The 19,406-nt window shown below is 49.4% G+C and overlaps 1 protein-coding gene across 1 annotated transcript in view; it reads right to left on the bottom strand.

Moving 5' to 3' along the window:
* The window catches only part of LOC116948173 (uncharacterized), a 43,760-nt gene extending 26,719 nt beyond the window's left edge, over positions 1 to 17,041 (bottom strand). Inside the window, exons 1-8 of the mRNA XM_032964616.2 lie at positions 16,350 to 17,041; positions 12,005 to 12,250; positions 8,018 to 8,191; positions 7,191 to 7,303; positions 6,381 to 6,582; positions 3,275 to 3,361; positions 2,988 to 3,098; positions 159 to 446 (exon numbers count right to left, since the gene is read on the bottom strand). Coding sequence (XP_032820507.1) covers positions 159 to 446; positions 2,988 to 3,098; positions 3,275 to 3,361; positions 6,381 to 6,582; positions 7,191 to 7,303; positions 8,018 to 8,191; positions 12,005 to 12,250; positions 16,350 to 16,428 — 1,300 coding nt within the window. The 5' untranslated portion in view covers positions 16,429 to 17,041. The remainder of the gene's footprint in view (positions 1 to 158; positions 447 to 2,987; positions 3,099 to 3,274; positions 3,362 to 6,380; positions 6,583 to 7,190; positions 7,304 to 8,017; positions 8,192 to 12,004; positions 12,251 to 16,349) is intronic.
* Between the last annotated feature and the right edge of the window lie 2,365 nt (positions 17,042 to 19,406).

Here is a 19,406-nt window from a genome sequence, read left to right as displayed (position 1 = left end):
TTAATCGAATTAACATTTCTTGTTTTTAAATAACAAACAACGCAACAAATATATATTTACGCCGCTTGCCTGGCCAGTTCAAAGCGAGACACGCTAGCCCGTTCAGGCTGCTCGTGAAATTCGGGAGCTACAAAACAAGAGAAGGGAGCAACCCCCACCGGTCTTGACCCGCTGGACGAGGGTGCTGCTGTTCCTGCCGCAGCGCCTGCTGGTGATGGCCACGGTGTAGACGACGCCCGGCCGCAGCCCCGTGAAGTTGTAGCGCGGCTCCTGGCTGTACAGCGTGGTGGGCTCCAGGCCCTCGCTCTGAGGCGCCGACAACTTCAGCTCGTAGCTCTGCTGGAGCTGCCGCTGCTGCTGCGTCCATCCCGCGTCCCAGCTCAGGCCGAAGCTCACGGCGTTGAAGCCGGTGACGACGGCATACGGCGGCGCCAGAGGATCCGGCCCTAGTGTGCCGAGACGGTTGTGGGCAGAGCAACGGCACGATGGGCGAAACTCGCCGCACGGATACGAGTGGACGGCTCGCCCTGTGTGACGTCAGCACCCGCATGGCACCTGACCCTCATCAGTATACCGCTCGCCGACGACTGAGCAGAATAAGCTCGCCTTATTAAGTTTAGTTTCCTCTAGATTTGCCAAATATACCGCTCTCCGAATGAAACGTTTGGTTTGACTGCCACGCGATGAACCTCTGCACGTGGGGAAGTGCAGCGCCGGGCCTCTCCTCGTGTCTGCACAAGAGGTCGCTTGAAAGAATCTCGAGAGCAGTTCTACGAATGCCTCCTTCTGCGGACGTGCTGTGATGGACTCCCCCCGCGAGAGTTCAGAGCGAACGCTTCGTCTCGTGGCAACGAACAGTTGGAAGGGGGACAGTTGGAATAAAATTGTGGAAAAAAAACGAAATTCGAGGGATGCGTTTCAACTGTGCCCGTGAATCATTCCACCGTGCCGTAGATTAATAATAGGCAGCCGTCTCGCAAAGATTTCCCTGACGAGTGCCGATTTCAGCTGACCCTGCTTCGAGTGCACGTTCAACACGCGCATACATTATCATCTTATCTTGACATCATTTATACAGCGCCTTAACCGAGCCGCTTTACAGACAATTAAGAACGGTACATATGAATGTGACGGTGGAGATGAGGTGAAAGAAATAGATGAGAGGAAGCAATGGGGGGCGCATCTGTGATGATGCGCCAATTTGGTGAAAGTGAAATTGATGACAATAAATGATGATGAATGGATTGAATTAATGAATGGAGTTAATGAGTGAATGCCATGTGATGAGCGGGAGATTAAGGGGTCATGGGGTGAGCTCGGGAAAATAAGTGAGTTTGAGTGAGGAGCGGAAACTGGTGAGCGAAGGTGACTGTTTAACGTGGAGGGGGAAGTTTGTTCCGGTGAACGAACGCACGGTCCAAACTCCTCTCTTGTATAACTTACAGCGTCCAACTTTCTCTGTGCTTTATCTATTGCGATTCCTCTGTACCATTTCCCTATTTGTGATCTGTGGCTCTCTTAATCTCAGGCGACAATCAATTGATGCCAAGGCATCCAAGGACAGGCTGCGTCGTAAGTTATTTTCCCTACCCATCTTCATTTTTTTTTTTTTATCAGCGCAAGAAAACTTCGTGAAATGCGAGTTGCACATCTGTTTATTGAACCTGTCCAAAGTTTTTATATACGGTCGAGAATACGCAACAGTATGGCAACCCCCTCGCTGCCTTTGTGAGAAACATCGCCTTGTGAGAGATGGCTTTGGCAGCGCAGCGGGTTTCACGAGTGCGGCAGAAGTGAAGTCGTGAGAGGAGTTGGGAGGCCAAACTTTGTTTAACAGCGTGCCGCTTTAAAGTATGAGGCGTCTAGTGCCCGCAAGTCATCTGTCTCTGGGTATCTCCTGACGGCCGTTGTCGAGAGCACCTGAATTCAATTATCTCGGGGTAAAAATCGCCAAGTGATCCACAATGCCCCCGAGTCCCATCAAATCTCAGAAGCTGTGCAGGATTGAACCTGGAGATTACCTGGACGGGAAACCACCGTGTACAACGGGTTGTTATAGGGTGCGGGGCGACATGGTGAGCAGCACGGTGCAGAGAAATCTATCGATGTTCCGTGCTTGTATTCTAACCAGCGCTAAACCAAGGTGAAAAAGCAGAACCAAATAATCCCCATGACCCATGTGGCATGGGGAAGTCCTCATCCAGCAGTGGGTTGGCAAAGGCCTGTACAGAAACAATCAATATACTCAGAAGTGCTTGTGCCATGGCAGCCATTCTTATTTCCCACTCGGCTCCTCTGTCTTAAAGAATATTAATTGGCCTGTTTTTTTTTTAAGTCTTTGGGTAAAGCCACCGTAGATAGAAAAATAATAATAACAATATCACGACGTTTCGATCGCAACACAAGCAGTCGTTATCAGGAATATTAATTCCTGCAGTCATGAAGGCCTTAAGTCAAGGCCAAATAATGCTCAGCTAAGGTTCAACAAATCAGAGTCAAAAGTGGTTTCTGGCCCAAACAATCGTGGGGCGGAGCTCACCTCCGGCTTACAATCCTGAGCCATCTGACAAGAGCCCACATTCCTACGGAGAAGCGTGTCTATCATACGGTGACTTCTTCGCCAATTGGTGCTCGTTTTATGAACCCCGAAGGAATGCAGGGCCGAGTGAAACCCCACACCGCGATTTGCAACTTCCGATCGCAAGCCACGCGCTCTATCGCCGTGCTACCTGGCCAGTTTCTAGCTGAAGTAACCACAACAACGGTGGCATGACTTGATTGGCATGGGCCCTCGTGCAAGGAATGACAGCCTGGCCTGTGAGCCACGGTGCAGTTGCACCGCCTACACACCCGATAAATACGTGCCACTGCTAAAGTAAACATACAAATGTTGCATGCAGGCTGCCACTGTGAATTGCACATTTCTCACCCCGTAGCATCTATGAGTAATGCGAGGGTGTGTGCAGAGCGTGTGCCGGTGCGCATACCACACGGTGTTGTGGGTGGAGGGTAGGGCGCTGAAGGTGACAGGCTGCTGTTCCAGGGTGGCGTTCCGCTAGAATGCGGCTCGGCGGTGGTGGGCGCCACAACCGGGTTGCCTGGATTCCCGAGGGGCGCGCGGAGAGAAGAAAATTGTTTACTGGCGCTCGCGCCACGCCGCCGGCGTCGTGGCAGGAGTTTTGTGGGTTAGCATTTTAAGGTCATGATGGGATAGAGGAGAGAGAGAGAGAGAGAAAGAGAAAAATAATCCGAACCGGCGGTTATGTTATCTCACCTTTGCACTCGTAGGTTCCAATTCTGTTGACACAATTTGTTCCACTCTGGCAGGAATTGAGCTCAGGCGCATTACATTCATTGACGTCTAATGGAGAGGAAAAACAACACGCACGCACGCAAATGTCTTTACAGAAGTGTCAACTCTGCACGGTACCTCCCCGGTATTTGTCAGAGCTATGCGCGCCTATCGCCGATCACCAGAAACGATAGCATCTGAGATGTGACGCTCTGCCGACGCAGCTGCTCACGGTGGCGATTCCTGCCGGTGCAGGCAGCTCGACTGGAAATGTACGGTGACCACGTGCTTCTCCAAAATGCATCTCCACCCCCAACCCCCCCCGCCCCAAGTCGCATGGAACAAAGCCCCCGACCGTACAAACTCACCAAGAAATACCTCGCTCGTGTTAACCCACTTCCAACGACACATTGGCATCCGTCGATTGTCCACAGCACGATGGCACAGAACTACGTGATTTGAACTCGAACTAAATTTTTTTTAATTTCAGCAGATAAGACCCACTCAGCTATGTAGCTCATTTTCACAAGCGACTCTAGCCACAAATGATAGCTCAACGAAGTGGCTCATCACGTGTAAGAGTACAGCAACCAAATACCCTAAACGTGATGTTGATTCTAAATGTCGAGAGAAAAACCGGAGGACCCGGAGAAAAATCCACGCGACCACGGGGAGAGACATGCAAACTCCAAATATATGGGCATTAGGGTCGGGATCGAGCCCACGGCCTCCTGTATACAGGCGAGTTAGTTAACATCTGGCCCCAGTGGTGTTCATTTCAAAGTTATTGGGTTGTAAAAATAAAAAAATGTTACATACCGAGTGCTTTTATGTTGGTTACATAGCAAAAATAAGGCTTAGTTGTCGAGTGGTCGCCAAGTAAGTCCAATAACTACTCGCGTAAAGAGATACTCGGCATCAGTGGGCTCGCGCTCGGTTTTGGAATAAGAAGTTTACAAGTTTGCCCTCTGCAAGCTAATTAACACGGCCATATTAAGTTCAAACACATAACGCCGGTGTCATTCGTGTCCACTTGTCAATAATGGCACCATAAGATGGGTAATTGCCACTGGCCGTACTGTATAACGTCACCGTGGCTTCACAACATACTCATTAAAGTGTCGCAAAAAAAGGTCAGTTGCCGCCATACACAGATGTCTCTCTTAAGGTCAACGTGAGACATATTGAGACCATTACAATTATATTTCATACTTACTAGGCACTTTTACGATGTCTGAAGGCGCCAGCCCTTTGTCAATCCACTGTTGGATGACTGCCTCCCCATGCCGTCTCAATTATGGGGGGTTATTTGACCATACTTCACCACGCTGGTCAGCGTGGCTTGCAGAAAGAGGGGCGGCCCCAGTTCGGATATCGCTCACCACTGATGTTCGCCATGGCTGGGAATCGAACTCAGTGTGGTGGGGGGAAGGCAGGTTCATAGCTCAGTGCGCTAACCACTGTGGCCAGGACTCCATCGCGAATGTGAGCATCATGTTTTATTAATATTAAGGCTCTGGCTGCTGGAAATGAGCACGAGATCATTCAAGTTTCATGTGCACCGGCGGTGACTTGCCATGCTGCGTTGATCTTTGATTTGAAATTGAACATTCTGACACCGTACGACTGTTTGCGTCATCCTGGGCAAAAGCATCGAGTGTAAAGCAGTGCCTCGACTGGACTGAGGTCTTGACTGGACTGCGATCATCACGGTCACTCCTTGGGATTGATTTAGCAAAGCTTCGTGAGGTCTCAAGACTCTCAGACTCAAAGGGTGCCTACCGCTTTTGTCGCACGGCATTTGGCCGGTTGCATTAACGAGTGTTCGGTAGTGATGTCTTGATAAGGAGGAGAACAAGTTGTTGCAGGCCAGTACGAGTGGCAATTGCTTCAAGGTGCAATGCGCAAAGAAAACAATTCCACATATGACGAGCCTCAAACAAGAGAAAATGTCCGTACCTTTGTAATATTTACATTCAGTTTCGGACGAATGCGGTTCGTGATACGTTGTTGAACGATTGCGCACATAAATACAATCACATCTTGTAAGAAACAGAGGGTTTTGCATCTCTTGAAGCAAGGAGGCACATATAAGATAGTGACATTGATCCCTTGTATAGACTTAACAGGCTGCTGAAGCAAGTGCTTTTCGTGAGCACATTATATATATACACACACACACGCCCTTTTGAAAGAAGAATATACAATCATAAACAAAGGAGAAAAGAAAGATCTTGAGTCTGGACTTCAACAAGGCGAGGAGTGGTCTGAATGCATTGATGGAGGAGGGAGTTCCAGACATATTTTTAGTACTTATTTCTTATTTTACCAAGGTAAGGTTAATTGAGCTATAGAGCTCTTGTTCAGAAGCGACCTGGTCACAAATGCCAACTCAACGAAGCGGCTTATCACGTGGAAATGAATTGCAACCAAATATCTAAACGCATGATTATTCTAAATGTGGAGGGAAAACACCAAAGGAGCCGGAGAGAAAATCCACGCGGCCATGGGCAGAACATGCAAACTCCAAATATACAAGCATCAGAGATCGTACCCACGACCTCCTGCATCTTGAACAAATGTTTGACTGGGGCCTTTTGACAAAAGTATTATCATTCTTGATTTGAAACTTTCGTGACTGCAGGAATCCATGCTCTTTGGTTCTTTGGTTATTTCGGTAAAGTCACGTAGGTAGAAAAATAAAATAAAATATCATTGTTATTGTTTTCCCAAGGAGTGGAGAGCACACAGAAGGGGGGTGGTGAGATGAGCTGGAAGCGGTTGGCAGGGGGGACAAGTCCACGGAGGATCTTGAAGTCTACGAGGGCTTTGTCGAAGTTGACCTGGGACCGGATCAACTTCAGCAAATTTGAGCTTTGTAACTTTCTGCCGTGCTCCAGCACTCTTCCTTCCGATGTTGGGAAGCCACTGGAGCGCTGTGCACTTTTAAGCCGACGTTAAAAACTCACTTCTTACAAAACGCTTTTTGCGTTTCAGTTCGTTTGTCGCGCCTCCGATTTAGCACGGTTGGCCACGTAGAGTGCGAAAGAAGTTCAACATACACAGGTAAAGCAAAAAATCCACGCACCTGCGACTCTTGCGAACATCACTCTGGGGGCTTTGAAGGGCAGCTTTTGCAGCTTCATGCCGAGCGCCAGGCGGTCGGTCCTCGGTGGGCTGAAGGCGACCCTCAGCTTGGCCTCGGTGCTCCGCCAGAAGCCCAGCGTGCAGGGCGCGAAGGCGGTCACGTAGACCCCCGTCGCGTTCCAGCTCTCCAGCAAGCCCGACACCTGCTCACCGCGCACGCGTCCAACGCCAGCCCAGGTGGAGGCCGCACGCACGACCCCCGTCAGCGTACGCCGCGCGGCCGTGGGCCACCCTCCACGCTCGCTCGGGGTAGACTCGGCAGCGTTCCAGAGCAACTATTCGGGTGTGCCGTGGTGGCGAGATGTTAACTCCCTCGCCTGGTTTGCGGGAGGTCCTGGGTTAGAATGTGTTCTATCTCTCCGTGGTCGCGTGCATTTTTCCCCCGTTTTTTTCCTACACATTTAGAATCAACATGCGTTCAGAGTATTTGGCTGCCATAAATTTCCACGTGATAAGCCACTTCATTGAGTTATCGCTTGTGGCCAGGTCGCTTCTGAAAAAAATATCTGTATTGGTCAGTTGGCCTTACCTGGTAAAATAAAAAAAAAATTAGTTTGGTTGAATTCGTACCTGCGTCGATATTGGGGAGGTACTGTTGGGATAATTCGATCATCCTGAAGTAATTTAACGTACGCACCTACATGCATACATATGGGAGCTATAGCGATCATCATTAGTACACGGGCCGATTGTTGCGGCCGCCGTTTGACCGGGAAAGGGGGGCCTGTAATGGCCCGTGGCGAGAACTCACCATCGAGTGGACGAGACGAGCGGCTTCCAGGAAGCTGGCCGAGTGAGGATCGAGGAGGTCTGCCGAGTATTCTATCGTGGTAGTGAGCTCGATGTCGTAGTAGCCCGTGTTCGCTAAGAACGAAAGACAATGACACTTGGCGGTCAAACGCATGGGGAAGGGGGCGGATTTCGTGACAGACATATTAGTGCTGAGAGCTACAGTTGGCATCATCGCAGAAATGGCATTGAAACGGATGTATGTTGTTATATTCACATGACTATGATGGTAAGAGTCAATGAATAATATATACGTGTCATGGTTGAAGATAACAATGACATTAATGATGATCAAGAGAGGGACTGAACATGGATCTGGGCGATGGTGCCAGGAAATGATGATGATGCTGCTGCTGATTATGATGACAACGACGTCGAGCATGAAATTGACCATGTATGTGCATTACGCGTAGCACGGTCGGTGACGATCATAATGATGGTGACAGTGATGGAATAAGAGTGGCGACAAAGGAGATGTCGTGGAGTCGAGATAAGCGTACGATATGGCCAGCCGACACTTCGAGCACGACAGCTCTGGCAACACGGGCAACAACAATGGGAGCAACAACGGCGTTTTACAATGCGATACCTGTAATTAAACTTGGATGCGTGTGTGCGCGTGCGTGTGATTGTACGTGTCCACGCGCGTGCGTATGTGTGTTTGTGTGTGTGCGTACGTGTGTTTGTGCACGTGCGTGTGTTTGTACGTGTGTGTGTGTGCGTACGATCACGGCAGGCCTCGATGGGCCATCCGCAACCGCTGTCGACGACGACCAACGACCTCCTCACCTTGCGGGACCGGTGGGGCGCACGTGAGCCGGCCGCCACCTCCGCCCGTGTCGGGGCAGCACTTGGTGGCGTTGCCGCAGTCCCCGTCCTTGGCGCAGGGGGCCGTGGAGCCGCCGGGCGGCGAAGCCGGGCAGCCGCCCGCCTTCGACGTGAACACGCTCGACTCGGTGAGCGCTGCCGGGGTGGAAGGAACGCGTGCCACGGTCAGTTGGGGGGGGGCGAGGGGGCGGTGGTGGTGGTGGGGAGCGGTTTCCCAGGCGCCCCCCTTAGGGCCCCTGGTTCCACTCGCCAGGTGCGTGGGAACGGACACGTCCGGAGCTAGCACGCCACCCCCCAGATCCCGCTTGGCTGCGTTCACGAGTTCGCTAACACCACGTTACGTGCCCCCCCCCCACCCCCCCATCTACAACATGTCTCATCGCGTCAGCCCTACAAGGGGCGATAGTACCGGCACCGCTTCGAGGTGCGTAACACAACTCCAATGGCGCTCGTCGTTCGTATTGCTCATGTGAAGATAGTGGGGCTGTGATCAAGCATTTCTACATTGTCTAAACCTGAACGTGGAATGTGTGTGTGTGTAGCAGTGTGTGGGTAGCGTGAGTCTATGGTGTGTGGGTAACGTGAATCTACGGTGTGTGGGTAACGTGAGTCTACAGTGTGTGGGTAGCGTGAGTCTATGGTGTGTGGGTAGCGTGAGTCTACGGTGTGTGGGTAACGTGAGTCTACAGTGTGTGGGTAGCGTGAGTCTACGGTGTGTGGGTAACGTGAGTCTAGGGTGTGTGGGTAGCGTGAATCTATGGTGTGTGGGTAACGTGAATCTACGGTGTGTGGGTAACGTGAGTCTAGGGTGTGTGGGTAGCGTGAGTCTACAGTGTGTGAGTAACGTGAGTCTAAGGTGTGTGGGTAACGTGAGTCTACAGTGTGTGGGTAGCGTGAGTCTACGGTGTGTGGGTAACGTGAGTCTAGGGTGTGTGGGTAGCGTGAATCTATGGTGTGTGGGTAGCGTGAGTCTATGGTGTGTGGGTAGCGTGAGTCTAGGGTGTGTGGGTAGCGTGAGTCTACAGTGTGTGAGTAACGTGAGTCTAAGGTGTGTGGCTAACGTGAGTCTAGGGTGTGTGGGTAACATGAGTCTAGGGTGTGTGAGTAACGTGAGTCTAAGGTGTGTGAGTAACGTGAGTCTATGGTGTGTGGGTAGCGTGAGTCTAGGGTGTGTGGGTAGCGTGAGTCTACGGTGTGTGGGTAACGTGAGTCTACGGTGTGTGGGTAGCGTGAGTCTAGGGTGTGTGGGTAGCGTGAGTCTATGGTGTGTGGGTAGCGTGAGTCTACGGTGTGTGGGTAACGTGAGTCTAGGGTGTGTGGGTAGCGTGAGTCTAGGGTGTGTGTGTAGCGTGAGTCTAGGGTGTGTGGGTAGCGTGAGTCTAGGGTGTGTGGGTAGCGTGAGTCTAGGGTGTGTGGGTAGCGTGAGTCTAGGGTGTGTGGGTAGCGTGAGTCTACGGTGTGTGGGTAACGTGAGTCTAGGGTGTGTGGGTAACGTGAGTCTACGGTGTGTGGGTAGTGTGAGTCTAGGGTGTGTGGGTAACGTGAGTCTAGGGTGTGTGGGTAGTGTGAGTCTAGGGTGTGTGGGTAGCGTGAGTCTAGGGTGTGTGGGTAACGTGAGTCTAGGGTGTGTGGGTAACGTGAGTCTAGGGTGTGTGGGTAACGTGAGTCTAGGGTGTGTGGGTAATGTGAGTCTAGGGTGTGTGGGTAACGTGAGTCTAGGGTGTGTGGGTAACGTGAGTCTAGGGTGTGTGGGTAGTGTGAGTCTAGGGTGTGTGGGTAGCGTGAGTCTAGGGTGTGTGGGTAGTGTGAGTCTAGGGTGTGTGGGTAGCGTGAGTCTAGGGTGTGTGAGTAACGTGAGTCTAGGGTGTGTGGGTAACGTGAGTCTAGGGTGTGTGGGTAGCGTGAGTCTAGGGTGTGTGGGTAACGTGAGTCTAGGGTGTGTGAGTAACGTGAGTCTAGGGTGTGTGGGTAGCGTGAGTCTAGGGTGTGTGGGTAGTGTGAGTCTAGGGTGTGTGGGTAGCGTGAGTCTAAGGTGTGTGGGTAGCGTGAGTCTAGGGTGTGTGGGTAGCGTGAGTCTAGGGTGTGTGAGTAACGTGAGTCTAGGGTGTGTGGGTAACGTGAGTCTACGGTGTGTGGGTAACGTGAGTCTAGGGTGTGTGGGTAGCGTGAGTCTACGGTGTGTGGGTAGTGTGAGTCTAGGGTGGGTGGGTAACGTGAGTCTACGGTGTGTGGGTAGCGTGAGTCTAGGGTGTGTGGGTAGTGTGAGTCTAGGGTGTGTGGGTAGCGTGAGTCTAAGGTGTGTGGGTAGCGTGAGTCAAGGGTGTGTGGGTAGCGTGAGTCAAGGGTGTGTGGGTAGCGTGAGTGGCATAGCGGCGAGTAATATCTGAACCGGTGTTGTGCCACCCCGAGGTTGACTCAGGTCTTAAATAAGCACCTGGTTCAGTGTGTAAACTTCAGCCATCGGGAGAGACAAAGCAGGGCTGGGCGTCTTGCGGGACATACTTTGTGCTCCACAGTGTCGTCATATGTGTACGCTTGCTGAACTTATTTCCCACCGTATGTAGCCAACCGCGCCAATCGGAGGTGCCTTCATAGGTGCTCGATGACAGCACTTGCCCCAACAGTCGATAGAGGCCGTACGGTGTTTTCTGTATCTATGGAAGGCGAACGCTTGTGCGGTGTGTGTGTGTGATGCGCTTTGATAAATAAGTCCAGGTGTCAGGTAATCATAACTCTGGATACACACAAGCATCTGGTTACATTGCTGTTCCAAGGCTCACTTCGTTCAGACCTCTCCCCACATTTAAATTTGATCTCACATTGACAGTGCACCGAAAATCGTTTTAATTGGGTGGGCTGCGATAAAATACGTGCTGGCAAATATTCGGGTATTAAAAGGTATTAAATTATGGGAGCAAAATACTCCGGGGCGTTGCAGGGGGTGTATGGCCCAGTCGTGTAAATATCTCCACGGACAAGTGATGTTTTATCACGCGATCTCAGCCTATTGCTGGGTAGCTCCTTGTAGAATATAAAGTGGTATCGTGCTGTGGAGGATCTGGTCCTTGCCATATTAATGTGGAATTTCCACCACCGGGTCAGGGGCACCGCCAGGGATGAGCACTGTTCTATTGCTCTTGGTTTTAAGTAATGGGCTTGGTTTTTTTTATCAAGCACACACGCGTAAAAACACATAAATATATATGATTACACACATATACACAACATACACACATACATGTGTACGTACAGTATCAACAGTGTTGTCTGCTGTGGGAGAAACTGGAGAAACGTGCCCTTGCCACGACAATGTGGAATTTCCACCACCGACTGTGAGGGCACCAATAAATACCTTTGTATGTATGTGGCCTGTTTCAAATTACGCAGGCATATAAATACGCACGCACGTATATAGGTGTGTGTGAGCAGGGAGACACGTTCACTGTTGACGCGAGCATTTGAATATGCATTTATCGCTGGGCTCACACTGGGCCCTCTCATCTGGGCAGTATTAACAACAACAGCAATAATAATACAATCCCTTGGGGGGCTAGCGAGCTGGTGGAGTTGGTGGTGGTGGTGGGGGGGGCCGTGGAATTCACGGGAGCACACAGTAGGAGCCACGTCTGGGCACCCATCACCCGGGCAGTATTAACAATAACAACAATAATAATAGAGCTGGTGATGCTGGGGTTGGGTCGGGGGTGCCGTGGAACTCACGTATCACACAGTAGGAGCCACGTCTGGGCACCCATCACCCGGACAGTATTAACAATAATAATAGAGCTGGTGATGCTGGGGTTGGGTCGGGGGTGCCGTGGAACTCACGCAGCACACAGTAGGAGCCGCGTCTGGGCACCCATCACCCGGGCAGTATTAACAATAACAACAACAATAATAATAGAGCTGGTGATGCTGGGGTTGGGTCGGGGGTGCCGTGGAACTCACGTAGCACACAGTAGGAGCCGCTCCTCTCGTAGCCCGCGCAGCAAACGGTGTCGTTCTCGAGCTGCGTGCGGACGACGGGCCGGTAGGCGACGCGGTACCCCGTCTTGTAGCACACATGCGCCAGCCAGCCGCTGTGGCACAGCGACAGCTTCGCGAAAGACTCCGTGTAGCTCACCATGGTCGTGCGGTTCACCAGGACCTCGCCGCGGCACAGGTGGTAGCCACGCAGGGGCCGCATGTTCGCTGCTGTGGCGAGACGGTGCGAGTTCGGAAGTTTGGAATCGGACGTTTTTGCATCGAGGGTAACAGCCAGCCAGCGGGCGAGACTGCTTTTTTTGCGTTTAGTTTGTCGTCCACCCACCCCAACACACGCCTCCGATTTAGGACGGTTCGCTGCGAATGGTGCGAAAGCAGTTGAACGTACTAACATACAAGTGGCAGTATGACATGTTTAATATACACAGACAGATGAGAGGGACTCCCTGAAAAATAAAAATGAAACTTGATAACCCACAAAATATCATTGCCTAGAAAGTGCAGTAGTAGTAGTCGTAGTCTCTCGCTGATATAATGGGGAGATTACGCCTGATGAAACAAGTAATGTGATATCAGGTTTAGAATGTGACGATCTTTGTGGACAGATGCTGTGAGATAAATATCTTGATATGTAGCCTACGTCAGTTGTCAAGCCTTTTTGCCAGGAAATCCTCCAAGTTGTCAGGGTAGGAAGGCCAACAAGCCACGGTACTTAACCAGCTTGCTGCTGCTGCTGAGCTTTGGATGTTATGAAAAAATCATTTAATCTCTTTCCCCAATTTATTGCCCAATTGTGCCACTGCCATCAGGGTCATGTAAGAGGAAGGATCATTTCGGAACTCTACCAGAGCAACTACATCACCCCGTGTTCGGGAATGGCCCACGGAAAACCATATCGCAGAACTGCGTCTGAGATATTCTATATATATAAAAGGGAAATGTGTGAATGTGTGTGTCTGTTCGAAATGTTTAGCATACTTCCCAACATGCTACAAATTTGAAATTTGGCATGTGGGTAGTTTCCAGACTGTACACAATGCAAAAAGTATAAAAATAGACTTTTGTATTTGCGGGGGGGGGGGGGGAAATAATGGATATAATCTATTGCACGACAAGTGAGCGGTGACGTCACATCTGTGATGTCACCCGCATGCGGCAGCGTTACGCAGTGCCTGCTGACGTCACGCATCCCCGCCCCCCACCCTCCACTTAGGCCATGTATTAATCCAAGACAAAAATCCAAGTCTCAGGCGAAGCCGGGTAGTAAAGCTAGTCTTCTATATATATAAAAAAGTCAAAAATAGTTATTGGGTTTGTCTGTGGGATTGTGTTTAGGTTTGTGTGTGTTCGCGCGCTTGCGAAGGATTTGGCTCTCCAACGGTGGGGTTTACGTAAAAGAAAATAGCCAGGTACCACGCCGTAAGCCCCGCCCTGAGCAAGCGCTATTCCTTGTTCACAGCCGTCAACTTTAAATTAGTTTAATTCGCGATTTAGTGCGATTTTTGTGTGCTTTCCCTTTATTTAATTATTTATTGCGCGTGCACGGCCATACCAACTCACGCGCCTTTGGTGGGAGGGGACGGCCCATGCCAAATCGCACGCCTTCGGTGGAAGTGAGGGGGGCATTTTCTTTCGAAATTAAAAATACACTAAATGCTGAGGTAAATTATTCACTGTGTGCTGTTCTCCCCACCCCGATGCGTGCAGTTACTACTACTATACAGTCGATATATGTTACTACTACAGGCCGTAGATATTACTGCAGAGCGGCCGGGGAGATTGTGGCTGGAGGGGGGGGGGGATCAGGGGTAGCAGCCCAGCCTGCCAAGGTGCCACCTTGGCCGGCTGGACAATCTAGGCGAGGCCGGAGGCTCTGCATGGGAATAGGCCTCACCACGCCACTGTCGGATGAGTACTTTGTGCTATAGAGTCCATAAATACTGCTCTATAGTCAGCATGTACTACTGTAGTGATAGCAGGTACCACCACAGTCGGTATGCACTGCTGTAATCATAGCAGGTACCACCACAGTCAGTATACACTGCTGTTAGATTTTTAAGAGTAGTTTTCAAATATTGTTTTGGCCCGGGCAACGCCGGGTACTTCCCGCTAGTCCCTGATAAATGGCAGTAAAGACTGGCATTTTATTGTCAGAGCTGGGATTTAGCCCAATTAAGTGAAGAAAAAATCTTAATTTTTGTTTATACTTGTTTGTGCACTCATTGGTGCCTGGACTGAGACCATCACCCTCACGACATTTGAGAACCCAGTTTCATCACCGGTGGATCAACAGTACTCATCATCATCTACATAACTTATTCCGAACCTCCCATTACAGTACGTCTCGAGGTTAATCAGATCCGTAAATTAAAAGAGAGCCATCAGAGCAGATTCATAGTGCAGGCTGGAAAGCATCTGTATCAAACAGGACACAAAATTCAACGGGCCCATTGTGCATTATGCAAAAAATATATAATGTGCTTCTTCGCAAAGACAACAAAACTAATGCCGATGAATTGCTGCTTGTTGTATTTGCATATGCTTGTGCGTTTTCAGTTTGCACTATAATTCTATTATGGTGGGGTTTGGGTTTTTTTTCATCATTTAAAGATATAATTATCGTTTGCATTAGCCAAGCTTAAAGACCCCATAGTGTGGATATTGGGCACGACACACACATACTGCATATTGTTCTCAGAGGCAATCTTTCCAGCAGTGAGCATTTGTGACTATTCTTTCCTAATTATGATGTTAATTTGTTGTGGGTTTTGTTCGTAATAATTGCTCATATTTGTTTACTTTCGATAGCTTCACCGGGTCTATATACATATATTGCTGGATGTTTGGAACCCTTGAAATTATGACTTGTATATCATAATATGTAGCATCATAACCATCAATTAATGTTGCAACAATTAATTGTTATCATCATACATAATCATAGTTATCATCTTATCACGCTTATTTAAATGTTTCATGGCACGGCTATTGTCCGATCGTGCCACTGATGTAGTCCTTGTTATTGCAGTGTTTTTAAAATACATTTAGGGAAAAATAATTTTTAAAAATCAACCGCATTTCATAGACAACCATCCGTCTGCACTTTCAAATAATATTCTATAACCCATCAGCCTATGTGCTTTTCATTGCTATGATGCTATTTATCATCTATACTATTTAGTGCCATTTATTACTCTTAGTTAATTATCCGTAATGCTCCGAGAGCAGCAAATAATTAGTTTTTTTACATTAAATAATCAGTGAAACGACAGCAAATGAGTAAACGCAAAAACAAATTGGATTTATTTAGCGCCTAAATGCAACCGCGTATCGAGGGGGAAAAACACAACTGTCGAGTATTTTCAGCTCGTGTTTGACAGCCTCTCGTCCAAACCACCGAATGTCTTTGCAAAAACAAATCATTCGTGAACACAGTCCAGCAGTCCGGTTGTTTAGTATTCCCGCTCATCACGAACGACAGCCGACGGATGTGCATACACATCGATATTGAACCCTGAACAGAGGTGGGGGAGGTTGGGAATTCCCGATAAGGCAATGACTCCGCTACGCGCACCATACACCCATTTGGATCAATGTCTGTCATGTTATTCAATCTATTATTTAAAGGTAACGATGTTAAATGCGCGCGCGTTACTCTAATTCGGATTTAAAATAACGACAGCTCGTTGCTGCTAAAGGGGACGGAGCGGTGGATAATTAAATGCACACGTGTGTGCTTTTAGACGAGAGGCACCAGACTTTGAACCCAGCGACCCGAGTTCGGATTCCCGGCAGTGATTAACATAACTAGTGACTGATCGTCGATATCTGAACTGGTCCTTTTCCAGAGTGGTGAAGTATAGTCAAACAATCCAATGCCTTCATCCAAAAGTAGATTGACAAAGCTGGCGGTTGTGTTCATTTGAACTCACTTCTCAACCTTGTATAATCAGCTTTATCAGCAACAAACAATGGTCAATCATCGTCACAAATCATCATAATCACCCATCAACATTTTATCGTGCTCACTTGAATTTACTTTCGTGGCCCGGCTATTTTCTTAAATCAGCTCTGCTGTATCCCTTGTTCAGAGAATGTTTGAAATACGTTTAGGGGAAATACAGCCCTAAAACAACTAACTACATTCATTCGACAAATAAACCTCTGCTTGTCGTAGCATAAGTTTGTCCGCCAAATGTTTGCACAGTGAAAAAAAGCACACTTAACAGGTAGATCAGACAAGTTCACGCCATTATTTGTGTTAAATCTGTAAAGTCGTCGTATGGGAAAAAAAACGAAGATAGCTTACCTGTCGCAACTTCACTTGCTCCAAGAACGATTGTCACAAACACACACAGACATTTAGCGGCACTAGTCACGATTGCCATTGTTGTCAAACTATATGTCGATTAAATAATATACCGAATAAATATACTAGCTACTCTTTTTTTTAAATATTGTTTTTCACCAAAGTGATTTGTAATGCAATGGTCTCCTTTAAAAGACAATAATGCCTTTCTGATCTTGTCTTGAGACTCGATGTCAGCGTCCAGCGCTTTAACCCTTTCCAAGGTTTTTATTTATTCCTCCCTCGTCTTGAGCGTTCCTCAAAAGTCCCAACTTCTTATATCTATCTCCGGGTAGGCTTGCGAAATTGTTTCTTGGGGGGGGGGCGCCGACGTGAGATATGACGCCCGGGTCTGACTCCTGCAATTGTGTTGGATGTTGGCTGGGTACATAAGAATGTTTGCTGTACCTGAACAACCACCCACACCTCTACCTGGCCTCACCCCAGTCACATGACCGACCTGCCCACCGTTGCCAGATGCTTTTGGCAAAAAATAGCAGAGGGGGGAGTTAGGGTGTGGGTGTGTGTGTGTTTGTGCACGTGTGGGGAGCGGTAGTGTAGCGGCTAGCGCTACGCTGCGACCCGGTGTTAGATTCCCGCTCACGGCCAACACCGGTGACGATTATCTGAACCCGTGCTTGGCCTCGCCTATGTCGACTCAGCCTTAAATGAGTTGCCTGGTGCGGTGTGTAAACATCGCCACTGGGGAGACAAAGGCGATCGGGCGTGGTGCTGGCCGTTGCGGCCTTCATAGAGTGCTCGCAAACAGCACTTGCCCCTACAGTCTGTTAAGGCTATACGGGGGATCTTTGTGTGTTTGTGCGCTGGGAAGCCGGGTGCCCGAGTTCGATTCCCGCTCACGGCCACCAACACCAGTGACGATTATCTGAACATGTCATCGGTCCTTCCACCTAGGTCGACTCAGCCTTAAATGAGTTGCCTGGTGCGGTGGTGTAAAACGTCGCCACTGGGGAGACAAAGGCGACAGGGCGTGGTGCTGGCCACCCACCCACTCGTGCGGCGTGCCGGCCTTCACAGGTGCTACTCGCGAACAGCACTTGCCCCTACCTTCTGTTAATGCGTTGTGGGGGATCTTTATCTTTGTGTGTGCGCGCGTGGGGAGCGGTGTTGCACTGGTTAAGCTCACTGCGTATGTGTGTGTAGTGGGGAGCGGTGGTGTAGCGGTTAGCGCGCTGCGCTATAAACCTAACGACCCAGGTTCGATTTCCGCTCCAGTGACGATTATCTGGACCGGTCTTGAGCCACCCCTAGGTCGACTCAGCCTTAAATGGGTACGTGGTGCGGTGTGTAATCATCACCACTGGGGGGGGACAAAGGCGGATAGGGCGTGGTTCTGGCCACCCGCCGCCTCTTGTGCCGTGCCGGTTTTTACGGCATTTATATTTACGCGATCTAACCACAAACAAACCTCATCTTTATGGTTATTGCACACACAGTACGTACGTATGTATGTTGAACCTCTTTCGCACCGTACGTAGCCAACCGCGCTAATCGGGTGTGCGGATAGCCGCGATGGCTACTCGATTTGAACCGTGAATCCGTCATAAAAGTGAGCATCACATTTACGCGATCTAACCCATAACCCTCTATTATGTGAGCATCACAATTTAAATGAACGAGAAAAATGGCTTTTAGCCTTCGCAAGCAAAAAAAAAACCCTTTGTTGTGATGTTCCGCGCTGTTATTTAAACAGACTCTGAAGTTGACTTTGAAAAGGCGTCTTCGACGAACCCGTGACTGCTGGCAAGTAATATTCTCAAACGGGACTCTCGCACGCACAATTCTATGCCTTTACGGTCATTGGAATTATCTACGGTTTTTTTTTGGGGGGGGGTCTTTTCACAAAGTTTTTTCGCGATTTTGTGATCGCCGTATGAGAATCATCCATCCATGTCCCTTGCCGAGTAGTAACAACCCTTCGTGTTGGATAACGGCCCACAGAAGCATGTATCAGCAAGCTGCATTCGAGGTCTCGTCAAGGGGCCCCTCTGTCCCACACAATAACGTCCCATTCACAGAGCTGTAATTTAGCCAAACTAAGTACAGAAAACAAAATTTAATATCTTGCCTGTTGTGTTTTTTTTGTTTATTCACTTGCGGTCATGGGTAACCGGCTCGAGACCAACTACTCAATACCCTTGAGAACTCGGGTTTATTTACAGGCGCCTGCGTCGATTAGAATCCGTGATCTCCAGCGGACGCCGGCCCTAGCACTCTGCCCTCTGAGTCACCGGGCCAACGAAAGAATCGATGGTAATCGATGATTCAACCTGTCAATACTCCTCCCCACACCGACAAAGTGAGGTAAGCCACGAGCGAAGCACCGCGTGATGATGACGGTGACGACAAAGACAACGATCCCCCTGTATAGCCTTAACAGGCTGTTGGGGGAAAGTTATATTGTTAGCGAGCCCCTAAGAAGGCTGGAACCGTACACGAGGGGGGGGGGGGACAACACCACGCCCGGCCGCCTTTGTCTCCCGAGTGGCGATGATTACACACTGTGACGACACACACGCGAGACCACACGCACGCCTACGTTCACAGTTCTATTTACGCAGCTATTTGATATATACATTTAAAGGTACAGTGGAAGAGCAACGCAACTGTCCATATTGATTCGCAGTGTGCACGCGACACCGATTGTGTAAACAAGCAGATGGCCAGGAGATGTTAACTACCTCGCCTGGTACGCAGGAGGTCGTGGGTCTCATTCCCGACACTGACGCCTGCTGCTGTGTATTTGGAGTTTGCGGTGTGGTTTTTTCTCCGGGTCCACCGGTTTTTCTCTCCACGTTTAGAATCGACATCCACGCGTTTGGAGTATTTGGCTGCTATACATTTCCACGCGATAAGCCACTTCAAGGGGACTATCATTTGTGACAGGCAGGTCGCTTCTTAAAAAATAGCTATATAGCTCAGTGGGCCTTACCTGGTATATATATATTTTTTTTACTTTAGATTAGTTTATGGTTTTATTTACCACCCCCCCTCCAG

Source organism: Petromyzon marinus, chromosome 32, assembly GCF_048934315.1.
Source record: "Petromyzon marinus isolate PM22_M1 ecotype Great Lakes invasive population chromosome 32, UKy_Petmar_22M1.pri1.0, whole genome shotgun sequence".
NCBI lineage: Eukaryota > Metazoa > Chordata > Hyperoartia > Petromyzontiformes > Petromyzontidae > Petromyzon > Petromyzon marinus.
This window is presented reverse-complemented; position numbering and strand designations above follow the sequence as displayed.